This window comes from Mycetomoellerius zeteki, unplaced genomic scaffold, assembly GCF_001594055.1.
Source record: "Mycetomoellerius zeteki isolate Tzet28-1 unplaced genomic scaffold, Tzet1.0 scaffold309, whole genome shotgun sequence".
NCBI classification, from domain to species: domain Eukaryota; kingdom Metazoa; phylum Arthropoda; class Insecta; order Hymenoptera; family Formicidae; genus Mycetomoellerius; species Mycetomoellerius zeteki.
This window is the reverse complement of record NW_017257293.1, coordinates 76356-98120: the sequence shown is the minus strand read 5'-3', so window position 1 is coordinate 98120 and position 21765 is coordinate 76356. Positions and strand designations below refer to the sequence as shown.

The window sequence follows — 21765 nt, the reverse complement described above, 5'->3', positions numbered from 1 at the left end:
ATCGCTTTCGAATTATAATAAATAATGATTGTTAAAATTTCCATTAAAGAAAAATGAACAGCAATATTGGTCACATCACTAAATTTTTCAATCGAAATTAAAGTTGTATACGAAATAATACTATAATATTTAAATATAGAAATTTATGTAATAAGTCGCTAAAGAAGCTAGCCCAAAGCACATATTTACTCGAAAGACAGTAATGTCTTAAATGATACTTAAATGGCACGATTAAATGGCACGATTTTATTTTCTAGAAGTAGGAATGTTTTTTTTTATCATTTTAACGTTATATTATTTTTAAATATAATGTATGTATTACATACATAGTGTGTCATATTTTATAGTTTAATAATTTCGTGTATGTATTTTTTTTATTATTTATTTTAATATCACATTTTTCTCGTATAAGATAAAAATATCATGATTATGCATGTAATATTTATGTATATCATATATTCAACATTATTGCAATATGAAATGTAAGTACTTCCGCGTGTTAGACACGAAAACGACATCTAGATCGCATTTCTTGTCCTATATAAGCTCTACACATCGCCGATAAGTTAGAACGTACGTATAATTGAAAATAACTTGAACTTTAATAAATATTTAAAAATGCGACCATCCTATCTATCGTTGGCTCTTGCCATAATCTTCATTATGGCGATCATGGATGCATTCGAAACGAAAGCAAAAGCTCTTTCTGAAGCCGATTCATGGCCTGATTTGGTAAGCAATTTTTATAGTTAAAGTTCTATAGTTGTAGTTAGAATTCGTTTTTTTATTTAACAAAATATGGAAAATTTCTCTCTCTCTCTCTCTCTCTCTCTCGTATTTTTTTGAGATTTTATTTCTATAAGTTTTCTCTATAAGTTTTTGAAATTATTAATCGGAAACATCTAGCGTATATGTTTTATTTATAATTACTAGCACATTCCCTGCGTTACGCGCGCGCTGCTCCATTATAGACATTATGAAATATATTGTTACGAATTTATATTCTAAATGTTTGCATTAGAAAACTGACCTCATCGTTATGGCGGATTGAAAATTTGAAAATTCAAAGTGGTTGAATCACACTATGGCGAAATCTTTAATTAAATACCATAAACAATTTTATAATACAATTATTTTTTATCGAACGCTAATGTAACCACGGTACATGTTGCTTCCTTTTTTTTGTTTTACGTTTGAAAAAACCGTTATAATTATATATTTAAATGGAATTATTTCTTTTTTTATTACAGTTTGAAATACTCAAACCTATTATTAGCAAACCTATAAAAGGAGTAAGTTCTCCAACAATATATTTATTAAAAATATTACATATTAAAGAAATTGTTCTTGATGTTGCATTATTAATGGATGAAAATTTCACATTAAGATAAAGAAGACTGCGACGCACATTGCCACAGATGTCATGGATGCAAGTAAACTGTAGGACAAGATGCGCGATAAGGAATTATAAGAGTCTTTACAAAATGTTGCTGAAGAGTATGAATGTTATTGTACAGTAATAAAAAGGATAATCGGAATGAACATCGAGTGCCTGTTTCTGCGATGCTTGTTTCCTACTATCTGAAAACGAGTTCTGGGTACAATCTATCGCATGCTCATTTTACGCATATTGGCTATATTTGTTTGTATTTTACAAATATTAAATAAAATTTTTTAATTGAAAAACTGATGTACTTTGCACTTTATTATCGATTTTTCGAGATATTATGTGCACAATTTTTTGACTTTGCTCACTTTTTACATTTCTGTAATTTTCAGAAAAAATAGTATTTGAATTAAATTTTACATAACGGTATCTTAAAGCTTATTAAATTCCCTTTAAAATGACCTATTATTTCTTAAAATTCTGCTCACACACTTCCGATATTTGTCCAAAATAAACTCGGTATCTCATAATAGGAACCTTTCCTTTACTACCGTAAAAAAATCAGTTTCAAAACTTATGGACCGCATTGTATACATCATTAAATGTCTGAAGCAAAAACTGTTAAATAAGAAGCAACATATATGCACTGTTCATACATAATTTATTTGTCAACATGAATTTTCCATAAATATATCATATCAATATTCATGCTATATCTTCTGACTGCGTATATAATATCATCTTACAACGCACTATTAATATGTGTGTATGTGTTTACATACGTGTATGTATTATGTATTATTTTCATTTTTTAATACAGTATTTTTGTACCGATCCGACTTGCGTTTATGAACTCACAATGATTCTCGTGCATAATATGATGCTGTATGTGCTCTTCTTTATTTTTGCAGATTGCACTCAAGAAAATATACAGATAATAATTAATTCATTGTATATATGTATATGAATAAAAAGACTTACATTACACGCGCGCGCGCGTGCGTGCGTGCGTGCGTGCGTGCGTGCGCGCGTGCGTGTGTGTGCGTGTGTGTGTGTGTGTGTGTGTAAGTCTTTTTGATTCATGCAATAAATATTTTGGTAATTTTCATTTGCAGATATATCCGGATATGTTTTTAAGTGTTCACATTATTGCTGGTAATTATTATTTTGTACTTTTTTTATATCCTCTTAATCTCGACAATTTGTTTACAGCCAATCTGCAAAAATATGTGAACGAACAGGCATATGCGCAGTCACGCAATCGTAGCGATTAATATCGTTATAATAAATATTCTTAATTGTTTTCTCGATTAAAACAAATGAAAAAATTTTTATTTTGAATGTAATTAATTTTGTAATAATTTTTAAAACGAAATTGTTGTCATATAATTATTAACAGGTAGTATTAAGTATCAAATTATGCAAATTGGAAATTATTAATTTAAGATTAGATTTTTCAACTAATCAGAATGAAATGGACTAAAATTAAAATTATCTGATTGGTCGAATTCTAACATTCAATTCGCAATTTTCAATCTCCAATGTATAGTATGATAATATAATCTTTACAATTATTATAAGCATTAAAATTATTTATATGTATAAACAGATAATAACAGATGATATTTCAATTACCATACTTATCACTTATCATACAATATTTTATAATTTTGATTACATCTACGAAGATGTGCAAGAATTAATTTTTTGTATTAATAGTTTGTAAAAATATAATGAAAGAAAAATAGAATCAAGGCCCTTTTCCTATCGAAAAAATAACAGAAATTAGTAATACTTTGAATACTAAGAGTTAAATTGTACATAAAGTTTAATTAATTTCTAAAGCATCAAATCGCTCATGCGCTGCTGCGAGCACGAACCTGTAAGTTCTCTTTACTTTATTAACTATGGAATCGTCTTGAGAGTGTCTAAATAACTCGTATATGTCTTTTCGAATATCTTGCTAGACTACGACTCTCGACCAGCAAGAGTGAGTTCAATTAACGACATATCTTCTTTTTAGTCTACTTCTTTAAGATTCATGATAGTTAACAGCAATATGCACGTGTACGCAGTAATATTCCATAGTGCCTACGCTAAAGAGACCAGACCGCCACATTTGATATTACACTAATGAATAGGAAAGGCAGTGCAAGCGTTGATTCTACTATTATCTTGAAGTCATCTTGACATTTGATCATCTAGCGTTACATTTGTTTAAAGAAAAGAAATCGCTATTTTTTTTACGAAAATGACATGATTTAGATTCTCTACACAAGAACATCCGTAACGCGTTACGTTAACTACTGAAATCTGTATATAATAGTAAATAAGCTTCATATACAACGTACAAAGAAAATCGTAACATAATGTTTAACATTACGTTATGATTTTATTAATGTGTTGTAGGTTTATTATTACGTAGGCTTTAGTTTATGATCAATATTTAATGTAACATAATGCGTTACGAATGTTCTTATATTAGGCTAGGAAAACCTTAATCGTTACAATGTAAACTGTAAATTCGTATTTGTATTTTTGTAGATAATATGGCACATACAAAAACGTAAAATAGTAAGACGTAAGCAGTAAATGAATCGACCAATCGCAGTAGAGAATCTAAAGTTATTGTTTTACGTTTTCTGCTGTGATTGATCGATTCGCTTATTGCTTACGTCTTATTGTCTTACATTTTTCTATCTGCTTCTGACTTAAAATAATTCTATTTTACTATCAGAATGGAGACCTCGTCAATAATAATATTATCTCTCTTTCTATGTAAATTTCTTACATTATAAAATCGTAATAATTTCTACATGTTCTCTCTCATTATGATGTCTCTAATGAATAACTATTTCTTCAGTAACACTAAGTAATTATGTTTAAATGACTGATAAATTATAGGTGGCTTCAAGATAATATCATTACCTCTTACAGTACATTTTAGCGTTAATCGCGCGCAGTGAAAGATCATTGAACAATGACAACGAATTGCAACGAATATGTTTGTTTTTAAAGACAAATTTTTGCCGATGGACGAAATAAAATTTTGTTTAAGAGTGCGATCACTACACAGCAATATGGCATTCGAAGTTTAAGATCAATGAAATGTTTGCTGAACATCAATCATTATTGCATAATCGGTGGACGTTGATGATAATTATTGCAGAAGTAGAGAATTCTAAATGTTCTTAAATTTTTCGCGCCCGAAATGCTCGTGTAAAGGCGCTTCCAGACGATATGACCAACGTATGCCAATATGAGCAAATATTATACACATACATGACATACGTAATTATCCATATTGAATGTAGATCAATATTTAACGAATGTGTGTGAAGTTGGGATATTCGTTGGCCATATCGTCTGGAGGCGCCTTGATAGAAATATAAAATTGCAAACGGACGACTACGGATGTACTTTCCAAATAAAAATGCAATTACATATGCACGTCTAACAGTCGACAGCTTTGACTGTCTTTATCTCCTTTCACATTAATTGTAGTCTAACGTATAACATCGCCTAGGTCTATGTGTTAATCACAGCAATACACATTGTGTAAACGTATCTACATTTATAGCAACATACAAATACGAGCTTAATCATTTTACGCTACACGCAACATTCGTTATATGAGAGTACTAATTGCGCATAATAGTTGATTAAAAGTGGACAAAAACAAATTGCACAATCCGTCTTTTTAAATACAATAATAATTTTATATGAGCATTAAAAATTGCTGTGAAGTATATTTGCGAGAATATTTTATCTCTTATACATAATAAAGAAATAATGTTTCTTAATTCTTTATCCAAATAATGACGAAGTGTGCAAATCTTTTTTTAATTCACTATTAATCTTGTAAGTATCAGCAAGTTCCTTATACATGTACGTGTATGTATGTACCTTATGTATGTACGTGTATGTTGCGTGCAACTGTCACGCGTATAATTGTCCATATACATATCGTCGACCACTGATTGTACGATTAGGATTTGTACCGAGCACAAATAAGCGAATACATTCAAGACCCTCATATTACAATTGTATTCGTCTTCCTTGAAACATTTACGCTAAAAGCAAGCTGAAGTTAAAATATATCTGAGTTTGTAAAAAAAGTATACATAATCATGTATACACAAATTACAAATTTATCTTTACAATATCTTATATTCGATCTTATCACTCTGCTTCTCTTTTACACTCCTTTCTTGTTTATATATTTCACCGAAGATCTGAAGATGCATAATTTAAATTTTACACGTTATGTTGTGTATACATGTGTATACATATGAATACATATGATAATAGCTTTTGATTGAATAAAACGGCAAAACAACATAAAAGTATTTATGTAAAGTTAATTATATTGTTATGCTAATACGCACTTAAGAATAATAATTTGTTATATCAATAGCACTTTAAAAGCACTTTGTAATATACATATATTTAGCGATTTAACAATAATACATTATACGAATGATACATGTATAGTAACCAAGTATATTTTAAATATTTAGCGATTATTTATTTTAATCGCATACTTTTGTAAAAAAAAACTTTGCACATTTCGTTAATAATAGTAAAGATACATATAAAAACAAAACGGTTAGCATAAAAATAATTTTGTTATTGCCGAATGTAGATCGGAATTAATATTTATCAAAATTTTAAAATATTCAAGCTTACTAACGTAAAGTATTCGCAATCATATTTTTATTACCCAGTACTTGGAATAGCAAGCCTTAACTTTAATTAAATTTATGTGTATGTTTTTATATGCTCTTATGTTGTCATTAAATAATATTGATAATAACAATTTATTTTTATTGCCCTGATATTTTACAGAGAGATAATAATTTAAGAATTTTATAATAAATCGATTGTGCAACATTGTGCGATTTTCTGTGTAATAAAAAATATAAAAAAGATATTTTTAATAAAAATTAATACTTAAATTAATACTTAATAAATATGACCGATTAATACTTCATTATGACCGACACAGTAATACTAGCATTTTGTATAATAATATATCAATCTCCAAGCTCAGTATAATTGATTGTATATAGTTTTGCACTGACATATTTATCTCTTGTGATTGTTTATGGCTAAATTTTTATCGCTCTGTGTGTGTGTATGTGTGTGTGTGTGTGTGTGTGAGAGAGAGAGAAAGAGAATGATAACAATCATTTATTAAAGGACGCAAGAAGTCGGATTTCGTATTCCAAACATGTTATTTTTTCGATTCACATTTTCACGTAAAATATGAGAAATATTTTCAGATACTAATATCGAAGTTACAATTTATAGTAAAGTCATCAATAACTGACTTATAATACCATACATAATACTTGTGCACATTACTGCACATATATATCGACTTTTGACGTTCTTCTTTATCTAAAACAATTTTCTGAAGCAAATGAAAATTGAGTATATCAGAAACAGAGATGCGCGAAAGACAACGAGCTTTACATCTAAATTCATTCATTTGACTCGACTTACTAATTCACATATACTTGTCATACGTATCGCTAGACATTGAAAAAGCATAGTTCTCTTGTTAATAACATGCATTCGCATTGTTTCCGATTCGCCCAATTAAAAATAATCAAACTTAACTGTACCTGCAAACGCACTTACATACAAGTAAGCGCAGGTGCGCTTTGTAATTATGCTAATTTTTGTGCAACATCTTGCGACGATTCGTATATACGATACGTATATCTCTTACATTATCTTACTATATCCAACATTGACTTCACAGGAGTAGTTATGCATTTTTATGATATCTTTTAAAAAGAATACTTCTTCGCGCGCGCGAAAGAACGAGAAATACTTGTGTTTTGTGCGCAGCATTTTTTTACATCTTTAACAGATACTTGCCAAGGCTTAGAATCATTTTTCTCGAGCATATGACAAAAGCGTAAGAAATTTCTCTATGAGACTACACGCATCTTTTCAACAAACGAAAGTAGTGCGAAAGTAATTACTGAAAAGCTCGTTAATTATAATTGTAGCACATTGCGTGAAATTTACTTTCATTAGGTGATGTAATTTTCTTGAAAATAATCTACGAAGGACTAATAAATCTTATACTGTATATATAAATAACATTATAATTATTTTTTAATTGATCACGAATATTTGACTCGTGAATTCTCAAAATTCATCTCTAAAACAATTTCTAAATCTATAAACTAACATCATTTTAATATCTTTAACGCATTTTCAATAGAAATCATTTTTGTGATAACTCCTGTTAGATATTTCTTTGCTAATATTATTTATGTATACATAACCATGCAAAAAAAGAGTATATGATTGGTTCTCCTTCTTCTTTTTCATTTTTTTTTATATTTCATCTGTCTCTAATAATGTACCTGGACCATATTAAATGCGACAAATAAAATTGACAAGTTGAGAGGAACAAAATATTATTTGATGTCTATATATATATATATATATAAATTGTCGAACCTTCGAATGTTGAAAATCATCAAACAATTCGATTATTTATTCGAATTATACGAACTATCTGAACTCGAATGTTTTTATTTCGAACAATCCTATCACATAAAATTTTTCAGACCTTTTGTCCGAATTCTATTTAAATGTGTTTGTATAATAACACTAAATTGTGATAAAATAAATTAGATATTCTTTCTTATATATATTCATACAAATATTTGCGCATTATCTTTTATAGTTTCGATTTAAGAATCAATTTTATATAACAAAAATATGACATCATTTAATAAAGGAATAACGAAATTTGTACATCACAAAAAATATAAATTCTAAATTATCACTTAGAAAATAAAATAAATATTTTTAAAATAAATTTATATTGCTACCTCTAATTTGGCACTAAAATATATATTATATATACATATATAAATATATATATATATAAGTATATATAAATAATAAAATTAATTTCTCGTATTCAATTCCTAAATAAATTTTTTACATTGAATTTATTTTTACTGTAAATATATTATAATATATACCTATAAAAAAATCTTATACTAACTCTCCGTTTAATACATTACGTTTAGTATTGACTATACTTTTACTTTGTATTATTTAACTGTATATGTGTGTGTGTGTGTGTGTGTGTGTGTGTGTGTGTGTGTGTGTGTGTATGTACATATATAATATGCATACATCTATGTAAACCATTGACTTTACATTTCATCACAATATTCTGTTTACGCATCTGCGATCTTAGACACATTTATGTTTTTATAAAATGCTAATAACGTAACATGACAGCCAAGAGAAATATAACTCCTTACAATGTAAAATAATGATAAAATAGAATACAGCAAATAACATTTTCTATACACAATTTTAACAACAATATATATTGTATATAATTCTATTTATAGAATCAAAATCTCTAACAAGCAGAATAAGATGTAAAATAAAGATAATAATAATCAATTTGAAATATAGCAAATAGGAAAAGTTTTACTTGGCAGTTACTGTCTTTTAACTTAGCGCAATAATACAACAAAGAAAATTACAAAAGGTTCATCAGCTGTACATAGAAGCTATAGTTTTGCAGAATATCTCCATTAGATAGTTTAGATCCATTATTAGAACTGTAACGTTCACAAATGTTAACATTTTTGTAATGAATCTGGATATGGAGATAATCCGCGAAACGCATAGCTTCTGTATAGAAAGTACCTGTGGAAGTCTCAAAAATATATATTAGGTTCATTAATCTACTTAATCAAATACAACAGACGATTATATAAAAATAATATACCATTATTTCTGATTGTCTAATTCGTAACTCTTCTCAAAACGTTTGAAAGCAATGTATTAATATACATATATTTTATTTGTGTCCGTACCATAAAATATTTCATAGATAATATAATACAAATGGAATGTGTAAAAAAATGTTGTATGCTCTTCAAACTACATGAAATAATAAATAGAACTCTTGATTGGAGTACATTACTATACAGTAATATTATGAGAGAGAATTTTAGTAGACTATTTAATAGAATATATTATAATTATATCTTATAATTATTATTAACTAATCACTTTCGTATATCCTAAATTTACTGTAATCCTTAATAAGTAATTTATTGTCCATCATGGAACATTACCTAACTCTATTTATTGTCTGCTCACACAGTATTGTCGGTTATTTAAATATATAATCCATTTTTACAACTAAACTGTTGTCTGGATACTAAGGAAGACAGTTATTGTCTGAGTTATTTCTTATTGTCTGAAAGTTCCTGTATTATTAAGGTCATTTTCAGATGTCTTAAATACACCAATAAATGAGTAGATCCATCTTTAGATAATAAATCTGGAAAATTGTATTTACTATCATCAAATGTTTTTCATATACCAAAAGGCATTCTTTTCTTATGTAAAAAAATTGTTTTTAAATATCATTTGCTTTATATGCATTACAAACAGTATTAATCACTATAATTTTATTAAGACGAGACAGAAAATTGTATTCTTTTTATTCATAAATGACGAGAAGAAAGTTTGATGAAAAAGGAATAGAGCAGGAATCGCGTTTATAACAAGCGAGTAAATAAAAACGGCTCGCAAATAAATCGAGCTAAATATCAATTGTCATCGTGACCAACAATACTGTTCGTCTTACTGCTTAGAAATGGTATAAGTCAATTAGTAAGACTCCTAAATAACATATCTTATACAAAATATACTCATTGAAAAACGATTTTTTTATAGTGCAGATAAAAAATGTGCTGGTGCAGAGTATTGTCCCTAGAATTCAGTCAACATGTTTTTTACGTCTATATATAGCGCTACGAACACTCTATTTTCTACAAGCCTCTATGCTTAGGTACTTTATATTGTAACATATTATATATTACTTTATATTATACCATATTATATACGTATAACAACTTACGTACAATTTACTTATACCTGATGCACGTACGAATATTTCAATTAGAATACGGCAGGCTGAGCAAGAGTATACAATGTTAAGTTTTTTACTCCTAATTATATCCTTTTCACAAAAAATGATAACAGTAATCAATTTAAAATAGATAGGTGTATGCACTATCATAATACTAAAATAAGTTCAACGTATATCTCGTTTATTTTATTCAAAAATTTTGTAAGTTTTACGAATATGTAGAAAATCCTAGACACATTCTTATCGTATGCACAGAAAAGGTTTATATCATAATAATGAATTAAAAATGTCTCAAATATTCGTAACAAATATCAAAATTTATACGTGATACCCAAATAATAATAGCAATGACAGTAAGATATACTTACTTAAATTTTCTCTTATTTAAATCGTTAATTTTTCATTAGCTCAGCCTATCATCGAGACTTCTTGCATACCATACTTTTCTGTGAAATAAGTGTTGCAAAACGACGAACCTGACAAACGAAATTACGCCAATAATTGAGTTTAGACTGCGACGCTATTTCTCATCGAGTAACGTTTGCAGTGAGATATACGATGAAAATACATGCTACTATTCGTCATGGCAGTTCTTCCATCTTCAATTCGTATGTACATCAGCATTCCCGTAATACTGTATCTGTCTCAAACATACATATGCGTAAATATGAATCATGATGTTGAATCGCATGATTTCAAAATTTATGACGTCCAAGAGCCATAGCACATAAATAAAACGTAAACAGTAAGAAAATCAACATATTGGACTGAACTATTACTACTGAACTAACTACTTATATTATTACGATCTTGAGGCCCTTTGACCAATTCGTTTACTGCTTACGTTTTATTGCTTAAATTTTTTATGTGCCATGGTTCTAATGAAAATGTACAGTATGCAACAATGTCCCTGTTATGTCTATATGTTTATACGTGCGACTATAGTTTTAGGTGCCTTGCACGCGCTCTTAAAACGAACGTTATTATAGATAACTGACTACATCGCAATATACATTTACATCGATAAGCACATAGACATTTTCTTTGTTTCTTAGGATATATTGTCATTTCGTATGCGCATTATTTAAAATATTCGCGCGATGGTACAGTAATGCATTTCATGCAATACGTGTACGACATTTTACCCGTAAGGGGTGTGCGCTTAACTCGTTCCTTTACAAAAATACAGTTTATCGATTATATTGTATGTATATATAATGTGCTTTCGTTAGCATATACGTTTTCTTCATCTTAATAGTACATACTAAATTATATAACTTCTGATAATATTATCTGTGTAGATATCTGTGTAGTACTATGTATATCACAAACCATCGAAAAGCGTTTAGCTTTTCTTTTCAAATATAAATGTGCGATATATCAACGAAAGCGCTATTTCAAAAGAATATAATCCTCCTCTATTTGTATGAGGATTGTTCGTAAATCACAGATTTTCTATGATTGCCTACAAATCTATAAGTCGTTTGAGATAGAATAGCAGTATAAGTCAAATTATTCGCATTTTAAGAAATAAAAGGATTTCTGAAAGAGAGATATTTAATAAGAATATAATTGCTTTATTATATTTTCTTAATTCCAGCAAAAATCATTACGTTTCTATAATGGAAAAAAAAGATTTTAAATTGAGACTCATAAAACGGGGGAATATAACAATAGATGTCATGTTTTTCTAAGGAATGTACAATATTCATACTGCTTATACCACTGAAACGACTCATATCATTGAATGCCGCCGTTAAACGCACACCCTATATAGATTAAAAGTTACCACTTGGTGGCTCATACACGGCTGTCTTAAAGTCGGCAGCGATACAAAATATTTTTTGTCGCATCACATGCGTCGATTTTCGTTTTGTGCACAAATCCTCAATTTTTTTATTATTTCAGTAGGTACCAAAAGTACATACATCGGCATTTTTGATCCTTTCTTTTATCTAGTAGTTTCCTAGAAAATGGCTTATTACTTGAACTTATATATAGGTACGTAAATATCCTCAGTATCTGTATAATAGCTTCATTTATAAATTAGTGTATCCTATATGTTTCCGATTATCTTACATTTCTCTTGTTCGAATGACTTATCATAAAATCTTCTTACGAAAAATCGCAAAGTGGTGAAATTTCGTATTAATTGGACGAGCTATGACTGAGAATTGTGGTAGCAAATATCAATATTCAAACATATTGATGATAAAATCCGATTTTTCTATAATTATTTGTCCACAATGTGAGAAAATAGTTTACCTGCTACTGTGACCTGTTGTAATTGGTAGACTTAATTGAATTACTCTTACAACGAGGAAAAATTCCGTTGGTATTCATCGTCCAGCATCCCTTAGCTTAGCTAATGTTCATGATTATCAGTGATTTTTATCAACTTTGTTTATCTGTGCTTACTAATCCTAAAGAATGAGATTAACGATCTGTTAATACTTAGCTCTCTTTTCTTCATTCAAAGCTGCTGCACGAGGTGTATACAAAATACTATCCTTTGATTGAGCGACAGAAATCGCTGAGCGAAAATTAGCAGATCGAGAACTCATAATTTCAGTATCTTCTTCTTCCAATATATGTCATTAAATGAAAACGCGAAAGTCCGCATTTACTTCGTCTTACATTTTTCCCTCTTTTTCGCTTGATTTGTTTCTACGTTGCTGATTTTTACATCGAATATTTTATCCAACTCGGTGCCTTACAGTTTTCCATTACTTCTACTGTTATACTCGGAGTACTTAGACATTTCTTTTTGGATCCACGTTACGTATTTGGGTACGTAAGCGTAGACTCCAGGCAGTTTTGGATGAGCGCATTTTATGCCCCAGCTAACAATTCCGCCAACGTACCATCTATCCTTATCTTCCTTATCTTGACATAACAGAGGTCCTCCAGAATCGCCCTTGAAAAAAATGAATAATTCATAATTATTGTCATATTTATTTGCAAAAATTATAGTAACAAATAACGTGACATATTTTTGGACATAAATATTCTGAGAGCAACATATTATAAAAACTAACTGTATGTGTGAAAAACTAATTTTTCACATATACTATATACAAATGCGCATGTTATTAAATGCGATATTTAGATATTTTAATAATATTTTGCAGATGTGCGATATTTAAGGTGATCCAAAAATTAATATAATGCAGTTAAGTTTGAATAATAACCCAGTGAGAAATGATAATGGAATCGATATCGATTTGATGTCGATTCCATTATCATTTTTCACTGGGAACATCTACTGTAGTTCTATAAAATCACATTGAAAATTAATTCTCGATTCGCAATACATATAATAATATTATTTTTATAATCAACGGAGAATACACAAATGTTTTAATTGTTTAGGTTTTAGATAATTTACTTGGCATGCATCTTTTCCTCCATCCGCATAGCCAGCGCAGATCATTCCATCGGTGACATTCAATTCTTTATGCGCTAACCATGAATTACAGAGATGTCGAGGCAGAATAGGAACTACAACCTCGTTTACGGCTGGCTCATATTCAGAGGCTGAAATTAACCGACGAAATAATAATTGAATTTAATTTACAAAGATTTTCTTTCTGAATCGAGCTCGCTATTTGAAACAATTTAACATTTGAATGAACTATACAAATTGAGAACTTATTATTTCTTATTCATACTTCTTTGACTTCAGTTATAAAAGATAAGAAAAGAGCTTATTACATGTTCTTTCGAAGTTTATATCTTAATGATTGTTATATCATGTTATATTAAATTGGTACTATTGTTAATTTGCGTATATCATAAATTAAGATTGCAAGTAAATATTTTCTAAGGAAAGTTTTTTCATGTACGAATGATACTTACAATCGGTATCGTTTTTCTTGCCCCATCCAATAACAGTACAATTTGTATCGGGTGTAAGATTAGTGTCAGCAGTCGGTAAGCACACCGGTCTCAGATGTTCATGATACTGAACTCGCTTCTCAAGCTGCAATTAATACGAGGTATTGCATGAAAAAAATATTAAATTTAAAACAATATTCAAATTAGAATAAAAATCATCATTTTATAGTACAGATTTTTTAACTTTTTTTTTACTAGAACTCGACTTATTTTTCAATATAATCTTCTTTTAAAAAGTTATTTATCAAACTGCCCATATATACGTTATAAACAGAAGATTCAAATATTTCGTATAATAATTAAATAACACAAATAAATAAAAAGGGCGTAGTTAAAGTTGGATAATATTGATTTGTAATATTTTTACGTATTATATACATATACGTAATATATTTACGTAATTTAAGTAATAAACTTGAAAATATATTTACTTGAAACAAAGCGACATCATTGTCGTGAGCAACATCCAGGTTGTAATACGGGTGAGGTATGACTCTTTTAACTTTCAGTTTTTGACCGAGATAAGTATGAGAAAGTCTTCTAGTAATGCCAAGCTGTATCGTCCAACCGGATATCTCTGAATGACTGAAATCATCGTTTTATATAGAGAATTAATTCATATTTAAAAATTTCCATTAGTTTTTATTAATACATAATAAATAAAGAAATTATTTTTAATGATATTTTCCTTACATACGTAAGCAATTCGTCAATAATTGAAAGTAACATTTTTTTGAAATGTCTCGATTTTACACATTACTTACTTCCCAACGCAATGAGATGCGGTCAGCACCCATTGATCAGCAATAAGAACTCCGGCACAGTAGAAGATCTGTTCTGGACCGCCAAGAAGGGCTGCAAGAAATGGCCAATCACCAGGAGCTGACTCCACACCACCCACTATTCGCTTCACCCTCACGTTTCCGTATACAGAACGTCTGCGGCCGCAAGCTGCAACAGAATCGATCATCTCACGTCGTAAAGAAAGCCCGGGAGAACTATAGAAATTTTTAATTCAACGGTTTCTTTATACAGTTTTCCAATAATTTACCATAATCGACGCAAGTAAGTTTGACCATGGGATAAGGCTCTCGATCCTTGATGCATCCTTGAAATTGCTTCAGTAAATTTTTGTTACGGTATTCAGAACTTAACACGATTGATAATGAGTCATTCATCAGCTTAGTTCCGTTTGATACTCTGAAAATGCAATTAAAAGTGTTATTTTTTATACATCGTAACAATTTTTTGTACATCGCATTTTTTTATTCGAGAAGATGACAGAACATTGTTAACATTAGACGTAAAATTAATAAGCTAAAATCAATTACATATGTACATAAATGTTTCTCAACGTATCTCATCTCTCAAAGTATAATCGTTTGAATATACAATTAAGGATTTATGAAGTTGTTACGACGCATAAATGTGCGATCTAATGCGATTGCGAACATAGCACGTTTATATCATCACGTAATATTTATGTTCTATGTTATTTGACATATTAAGAGAGATAACTTACGTTCCCTTGTATCCCAGCATAGCGCAAACCTCTTGCGGCGACGTTGTCGGTTCCCAGTGCGAGACACATGCTGGCATAAATTTACCCATTTCAGCATGATATACCTCTAGACGGCCCTCGCCGACATCCCCGTTCCTATGGCTTAATTTCACTAAAAAACAAGATGCAGTACGAAACATGAAATTTGAAAGCCGCATAGACATTCTAGAACTGAAAATTATAATTTACATTTCTTTTTAAATTATTCAGACATTTTAAATTATTCAGGTATTGTATTATCGCGATACTTAATTTATTCATATATTACTTGATTACATGTATTGATCGAGACAGCGTATCAGTTGAATAAGCGAAAATATTTTGTACTACTTTCGAGAAAACCGTAAAGTGACATGTACGAACGGTTACTTTATTTTATCCGTAAAAAAATATATATAATATCTCTAATAATAAAATTTCTTTTACAAATTGTCAGCGACATTTTATTATATAATATAAAAGTATAAAAGAGATTACAGGTCCAATTTTAAGTCGATTAAAAATATAATCAGTATATGAAAAAAAAACGGAAAAAATAATATATTAAGGAGATATTCTAGTCTAGAACTTAAAAAATATCAACTTTTGTTATTTTATACTTCTTTTTAATAATTAAAAATTTCAAAAATAAGTTTCTACAAGATTATCGATATTCGTGAAAATAACGAAGAATATAAGTAGTTTTATAAATTATAACGCATTTTTGCATTTGATGCTCTGTCATTGTATTTAAAGGCAGCTATTAACAAGCGTAGACTAAAAATGAAAAATATGAGCATTTTGAATTAGAGAATGTTTGTGATATGGCTCCGGTATTGCCAATTAGAGATATACTTCTATTTTTTATACTATGTACTGAGATTATTGCAGTATCTACAAAAATTAATTATTTTTCTATAAAGTTAAATTCAACAATTTTGTTAAAAAATCGATATTTGTCTTTAAAATCAGTGCCATTTTAACAATTTATAATATTTTTCACTTTTCCAAGTTTAGACTATATAGCTACACTCATAATAACTAAAAATCCTTTTAAATTTTTTATATTCCTTTCATAAGTTGGAAGGCTGCAGCGATGAAGACTCCGCTTTTACACTTTGTTTTTTAAATTAACATAATATAAAAATTAGTAAACTTTACCCACACTAAAATTATATATATTTACTAAATCTACAGTACAAATAGATATAATAAAACCATACAAGAATATATGCAGCAGTTTTCTTTAAAAATATTCTCAAAAAAAGGATACATTTTCGTGTCCTGGACTAAAGTATTCTCAATAATAGAATTAACTAACAGCAGTCTAATTGAAAAGAACCCTATCAGCTCAATAATATTAATGAAACAAGTACATCATGCTCTTGCCTTAATAAAATATTATTTATTCATTAATATTGTTATTAAAAATTAACAAGATTATTTTTAAGTAGATTGATATTAATATTATTTTTTTCCGCATATTTACTTACGACAATATCGCTCATCCTGCCCCCAAGGACAATCCATGACTCCATCGCAGATATGGCTGGCTGACATGCACCTTCTTTCACCGCAGTGTAACGAAGATTTTGTAGAAAGGGTACTTTTAGTCGAAGATCCCTTACTTAAGACTATTTGGCCAAACGCGGAAGACACCGGCTCCGAAGATGTGGTGGAATTACAATTCCCGCAACCGATCTCATCGCTGTGATCGGAGCAGTCGAGATGACCGTCGCATCGCCAATCGAACGGAATGCACCTTGTGCCATCGCATTGAAAACCACTGGTGCACACTGTATAAACGAATCGGAGCATAATGGAGATCACGTGCTTTCTAGCAATTGATGTAATATAGTTTCTAAACGATAAAAAAAAGTATATAAAATTACAAGTGTAAATATCATATTTATAAAATAATTGATTTTATAAAGGATTTATAAAATACATATATACCTACTTTATTTTTCGTAAAATTTTATATACTTTTTTAGTGTATGCTGCATCCTCAATTAATTGATTATTTACTTTAATTAACAAATTTCTAATAAATAATAATTATTTGTCTCTATTTAATTAATTTATTTTAATTAACTGATTTATTTATTAATAAATGTTAATCGAAATTTTTACTGTATGTATATCAGATATGAAATAAATAATAATAGCCCAGAACGCGATTAATTGAACAAGAATTTAATTGTAGACAAAACGTTTGATATTACTTATATTATAATGGGAATAAATAAAATAGCAGTGTAACAATATATATTATGCTATTCCAAAAAAGCAACATGAAAATATAAAATAATATCAGCAGACTATGCTAAAAATTACGAAAACATATACCAAACATTCCATAGAGATATTAACATTATCGACATTCTTTATCCTAGCATCCTGTCTTTCGCAATATGTCTTCTCTTGCGATGGACACGATTGATCCTGCGCTTGCGGTTCGATACTTTCGCACATATGCGTTAAACATGATATGTACACATGCATCAAGCGCGACTCAATAAAGCTGCTTGGCGCCGCAGATGGGCCGTCACATACGATAGTTTAATATGGATTTTGTAATTAAGATTCCATCAGCGGTGACACATGCGATAGCTTGGGTATACAAAATCGCGATATAGCCCCGCATGTGCGAACACGTATGCGTACATATAGGATGTCGCTGAATCTCTTTTGTAATTACAACATGCACAGATGTGCTGACTTCAGTGTATCTCAACTGTACACATGACGTACTGGATAACAGAAAGATGTTTTGACGAAAGTTTCCTATTGTATAAATATTGCTACCTTCAGGTTACGTCATAATAATCTCAAGAATTTAAATCCATTTACGAATGCATATTTAGGAAATTCGATTCGATTAAACATTATTAAACAGACAAAATTATTAAACAAGCACAACCGATACTGTTACATAAATCGCTAATTACGTTCAAAGAGAGCTAATGAAATAAGAAAATTAAATCGGAAGTTATCATCGCCGAAAAGCGAAATATATATAGCTTCGAAAGAAAGCAAAAAGAAAAAAAATCCAGAAATAACCATCCAAATCTTGAGAATGTGTTGCATTTATTCGACTGAATGGACTTCGTAATTACAATGCAATTCGATCTTAATTAACCGTAGACGCGGATGAATCTCTCTCTCTTTCTCTCTCTTTCTCTCTCTTTCTCTCTCTCTCTCTCAGCGGACGCGATCCACCAATCGCGAATTAAATTCACCGCGAGACGAGAGACGAGTACTTCCGATCAATCCTGTCACCACGCCTGTCGCCGCGATTTACGTAATATTTGCTTTGGAAATTGCAGTGCGCGCGTGTACGTGATCGTTTAATTCTCTCTTCTCTCTTCTCTCGCGTGAACTATTCTACGAGATTTTAAGCGCCGTTATCGCGCTCGTTATGCGTATGACATGCACGCGACGATTTTTAAAATTCAATGAATAACGTTTTAAAAACTTCGAAGATATATTCCTCTTGTTATATCATTCCTTAAACAGTTGTGTCATAATATTCCCAACAAACTGAAACTACTTTATAGAAATAAAAGAAAAATGACACATTGTTTAAAAGCTGTCTCTGTTATAAATGATTTGCTATCCGCATTACAATTAATCACTATAAATAGCTGTACTATTGCTATTATTTGACATAAAAAGATGAGTTTTTTTATATCGTTTGTTACTATATTGAATTATAAATAAAAGAAATTATGTAATTATTCCATTATTGATTTGATTTAAAAAATTTTATTTGAAAAGCAGGGTTGGGTAGTGCTAAGTTAAAAAGATAAAAGTTAAGGTAAAAAGTTAAAAAGTTAATTAATTTTAACTTAACTTAGTTAAAAAAAAAGTTAACTTACCCAACCCTGTTGAAAAGTAATTCATTTATATTATATCTTATACACATACATTAAACTATCTTTATATTTTGACTTAATTTTTGTTTCTAAATAAGAAAGGTTTTTTTCGAAAATTGTAATATCGAAAATCGTCAAAATAAGATTAAATTTCCACAGGAAGGAAAGTTTCGAAGAACAAATCAATCGGATCCAGGAAATTTCATGAAAGCCAAAGTGACAATAGAATATGGAAAACATAAATGAGAGGGGAAGACAAAGAGAGAGAAAACCGAGCGTAAACAGAGTCCAAGATATCAAAGGAAGAATGAACAATGGACATCAAGTTAGTTAACAATTAGTTCCGTTTTGTGGTCGCATCCTATATTTAATGTCCGCGCGCAAATCGGCGTGAAACAAAAGGACAGAAAACTCATAAATAATATTACGTTCCATAACGTTTCGCGTAAAGGCACACAATACACAAAACCGTATTGTGCAATGGAATCTCAGTGTTGGTGCATCATGATAAACGCTGCTTAATCACGCTGACATTTTGAACGAGATAAATTTTATAAGACATTATCTGAATATAAAATTAATATAAATTATTTGAATTATCTGAATATAAAATGTTTATGTGTATTATTATTCTTAATTTAAAATAATTTAAGTAGAATATTAAATTATTTTTAAAATAATTTACTAATTATTAGAAAGTAGAATATTAAGTTATTTTTAAAATAATTTACTAATTATTAGAAAAATAATGATACACAAAAATTATTTCTCAGCACGAACAATATTTCGCAGCGGAAAATAACCAGGAATAACATACATATTTTTCTCAACGGTAGAACTGTTCGAACGCTACTCTTTAAATCCATTAGATTTTAGAGCATCAACGAAAGTATGAAAAGCTTATTTTTCTATGGCATATATCCTCTGAATCATCCAATCCAAAGAGAATGTTTTAATCCTTTAATTATTAAGTTCCGGATAATTCAAGTACTTGCTTTTATTTGCGATAAGCTCATTTCCGTTCCTGTTAGTTGATTAAATAATACATTTGTCTTTTTTGCATTGTATTAACGTAATGAAAGAACTATAATCGATTCTTGATTAATCTAATAGAAAATTTAATTAAACGTTGAAAATAAAATTAATGCAATCGATTTTGTAAGCTGTGCGAAAATAGCGCAAGCTGGAAGTTAAATTGTCAAATTTAGTGTCACTTACCCGGTTTTTCGGCTCTCCTTGCCGCTTCGATCACCTCATGGTGCCCGATGCACTCATCGGAACTCGGATTTTCCGGGAAAAGTTCGCACTCCAAATAATCCGGGAGAGACAAACCGAAAACTTTCAGAAAAAAACCGCAGCGTCTTTTGGTTTCTGAAATTGATTCAGAAAAAATTCGTCACTCGCGATCAAGATCGAAATATCACATAGTTCGTGTTATTCAAAATTTGAAGAAATTGACGATTTAGCGGCGCAAAATTCAGTACAATAATTTTACCATAGATTTACATGTCGAACAGTAAAATCGAATGCTATTAAGGCCCACGCGTATTAACCAGTATTACTGTTGTAATGCAACTATACGCGGCTTATGCTTGCAATTTATGGTTTGTCGAGCATTAATAATATACCATATTAATCCATATTCTGATAATAAATAATTTAACAATATTAAATCTCAAGTAATTTATATTACATAAAAACGCGAAAAACATTTGAATATTGCATTAATATTGCGATAAAATTAAAATAATTGTAAAATGAAAAAATAGTTAAATAAAAACAAAATAAATTTTAAATTAAATAATAAGATAGAGTAACAAATAATTTATACTTACGATAGCAGAGGCTACGACAAGGACGTACAACGCGACCACGATAGCCGCATTTCGGTACGAAAACGCTACAAAGGAATAGAGCAGCTAGTTCATAACATCTGACGTCAACGACAGCATCGTAAAGCTCCAATTCGTGCTGGGCCTCTCGCTGTCCGAAATTGCCCATGTAATTTGGAAACACAGTATAGTTGTACGGAACCTACGATAGAAATTGCGATTACGCATCAAATTCATGCCTCAAAATTATATCGTCAGTGTAAATTACACTTTGTGCAATTTACATATATCCA

At 29.6% G+C, this 21765-nt stretch overlaps 2 protein-coding genes across 2 annotated transcripts in view; one reads left to right on the top strand and one right to left on the bottom strand.

The window, feature by feature from the left end:
- The first annotated feature begins 584 nt into the window (after nt 1-584).
- On the top strand, nt 585-1621 carry LOC108724547 (uncharacterized). Its single transcript, XM_018450977.1, has 3 exons — nt 585-732; nt 1251-1292; nt 1388-1621. Exons 1-3 carry the CDS (start codon nt 619-621, stop codon nt 1442-1444), a joined length of 213 nt encoding a protein of 70 aa, XP_018306479.1. The 5' UTR covers nt 585-618; the 3' UTR covers nt 1445-1621.
- An 11363-nt stretch (nt 1622-12984) lies between these two features.
- LOC108724544 (atrial natriuretic peptide-converting enzyme) overlaps nt 12985-21765 on the bottom strand; it is a 35509-nt gene continuing 26728 nt past the window's right edge. Inside the window, exons 11-20 of the mRNA XM_018450974.1 lie at nt 21476-21674; nt 20859-21011; nt 17256-17558; nt 15745-15895; nt 15274-15422; nt 14987-15173; nt 14654-14807; nt 14184-14307; nt 13714-13862; nt 12985-13242 (exon numbers count right to left, since the gene is read on the bottom strand). Coding sequence (XP_018306476.1) covers nt 13039-13242; nt 13714-13862; nt 14184-14307; nt 14654-14807; nt 14987-15173; nt 15274-15422; nt 15745-15895; nt 17256-17558; nt 20859-21011; nt 21476-21674 — 1773 coding nt within the window. The 3' untranslated portion in view covers nt 12985-13038. The remainder of the gene's footprint in view (nt 13243-13713; nt 13863-14183; nt 14308-14653; nt 14808-14986; nt 15174-15273; nt 15423-15744; nt 15896-17255; nt 17559-20858; nt 21012-21475; nt 21675-21765) is intronic.

What these genes read in the sequence shown, in the direction of transcription:
- LOC108724547 (XM_018450977.1), top strand. Translation starts at nt 619, where the DNA reads ATGCGACCATCCTATCTATCGTTGGCTCTTGCCATAATCTTCATTATG. An exon ending in CCGATTCATGGCCTGATTTG is followed by an intron (nt 733 to 1,250) that starts GTAAGCAATTTT and finishes TTTTTATTACAG; the next exon opens with TTTGAAATACTCAAACCTAT. An exon ending in TTAGCAAACCTATAAAAGGA is followed by an intron (nt 1,293 to 1,387) that starts GTAAGTTCTCCA and finishes TTTCACATTAAG; the next exon opens with ATAAAGAAGACTGCGACGCA.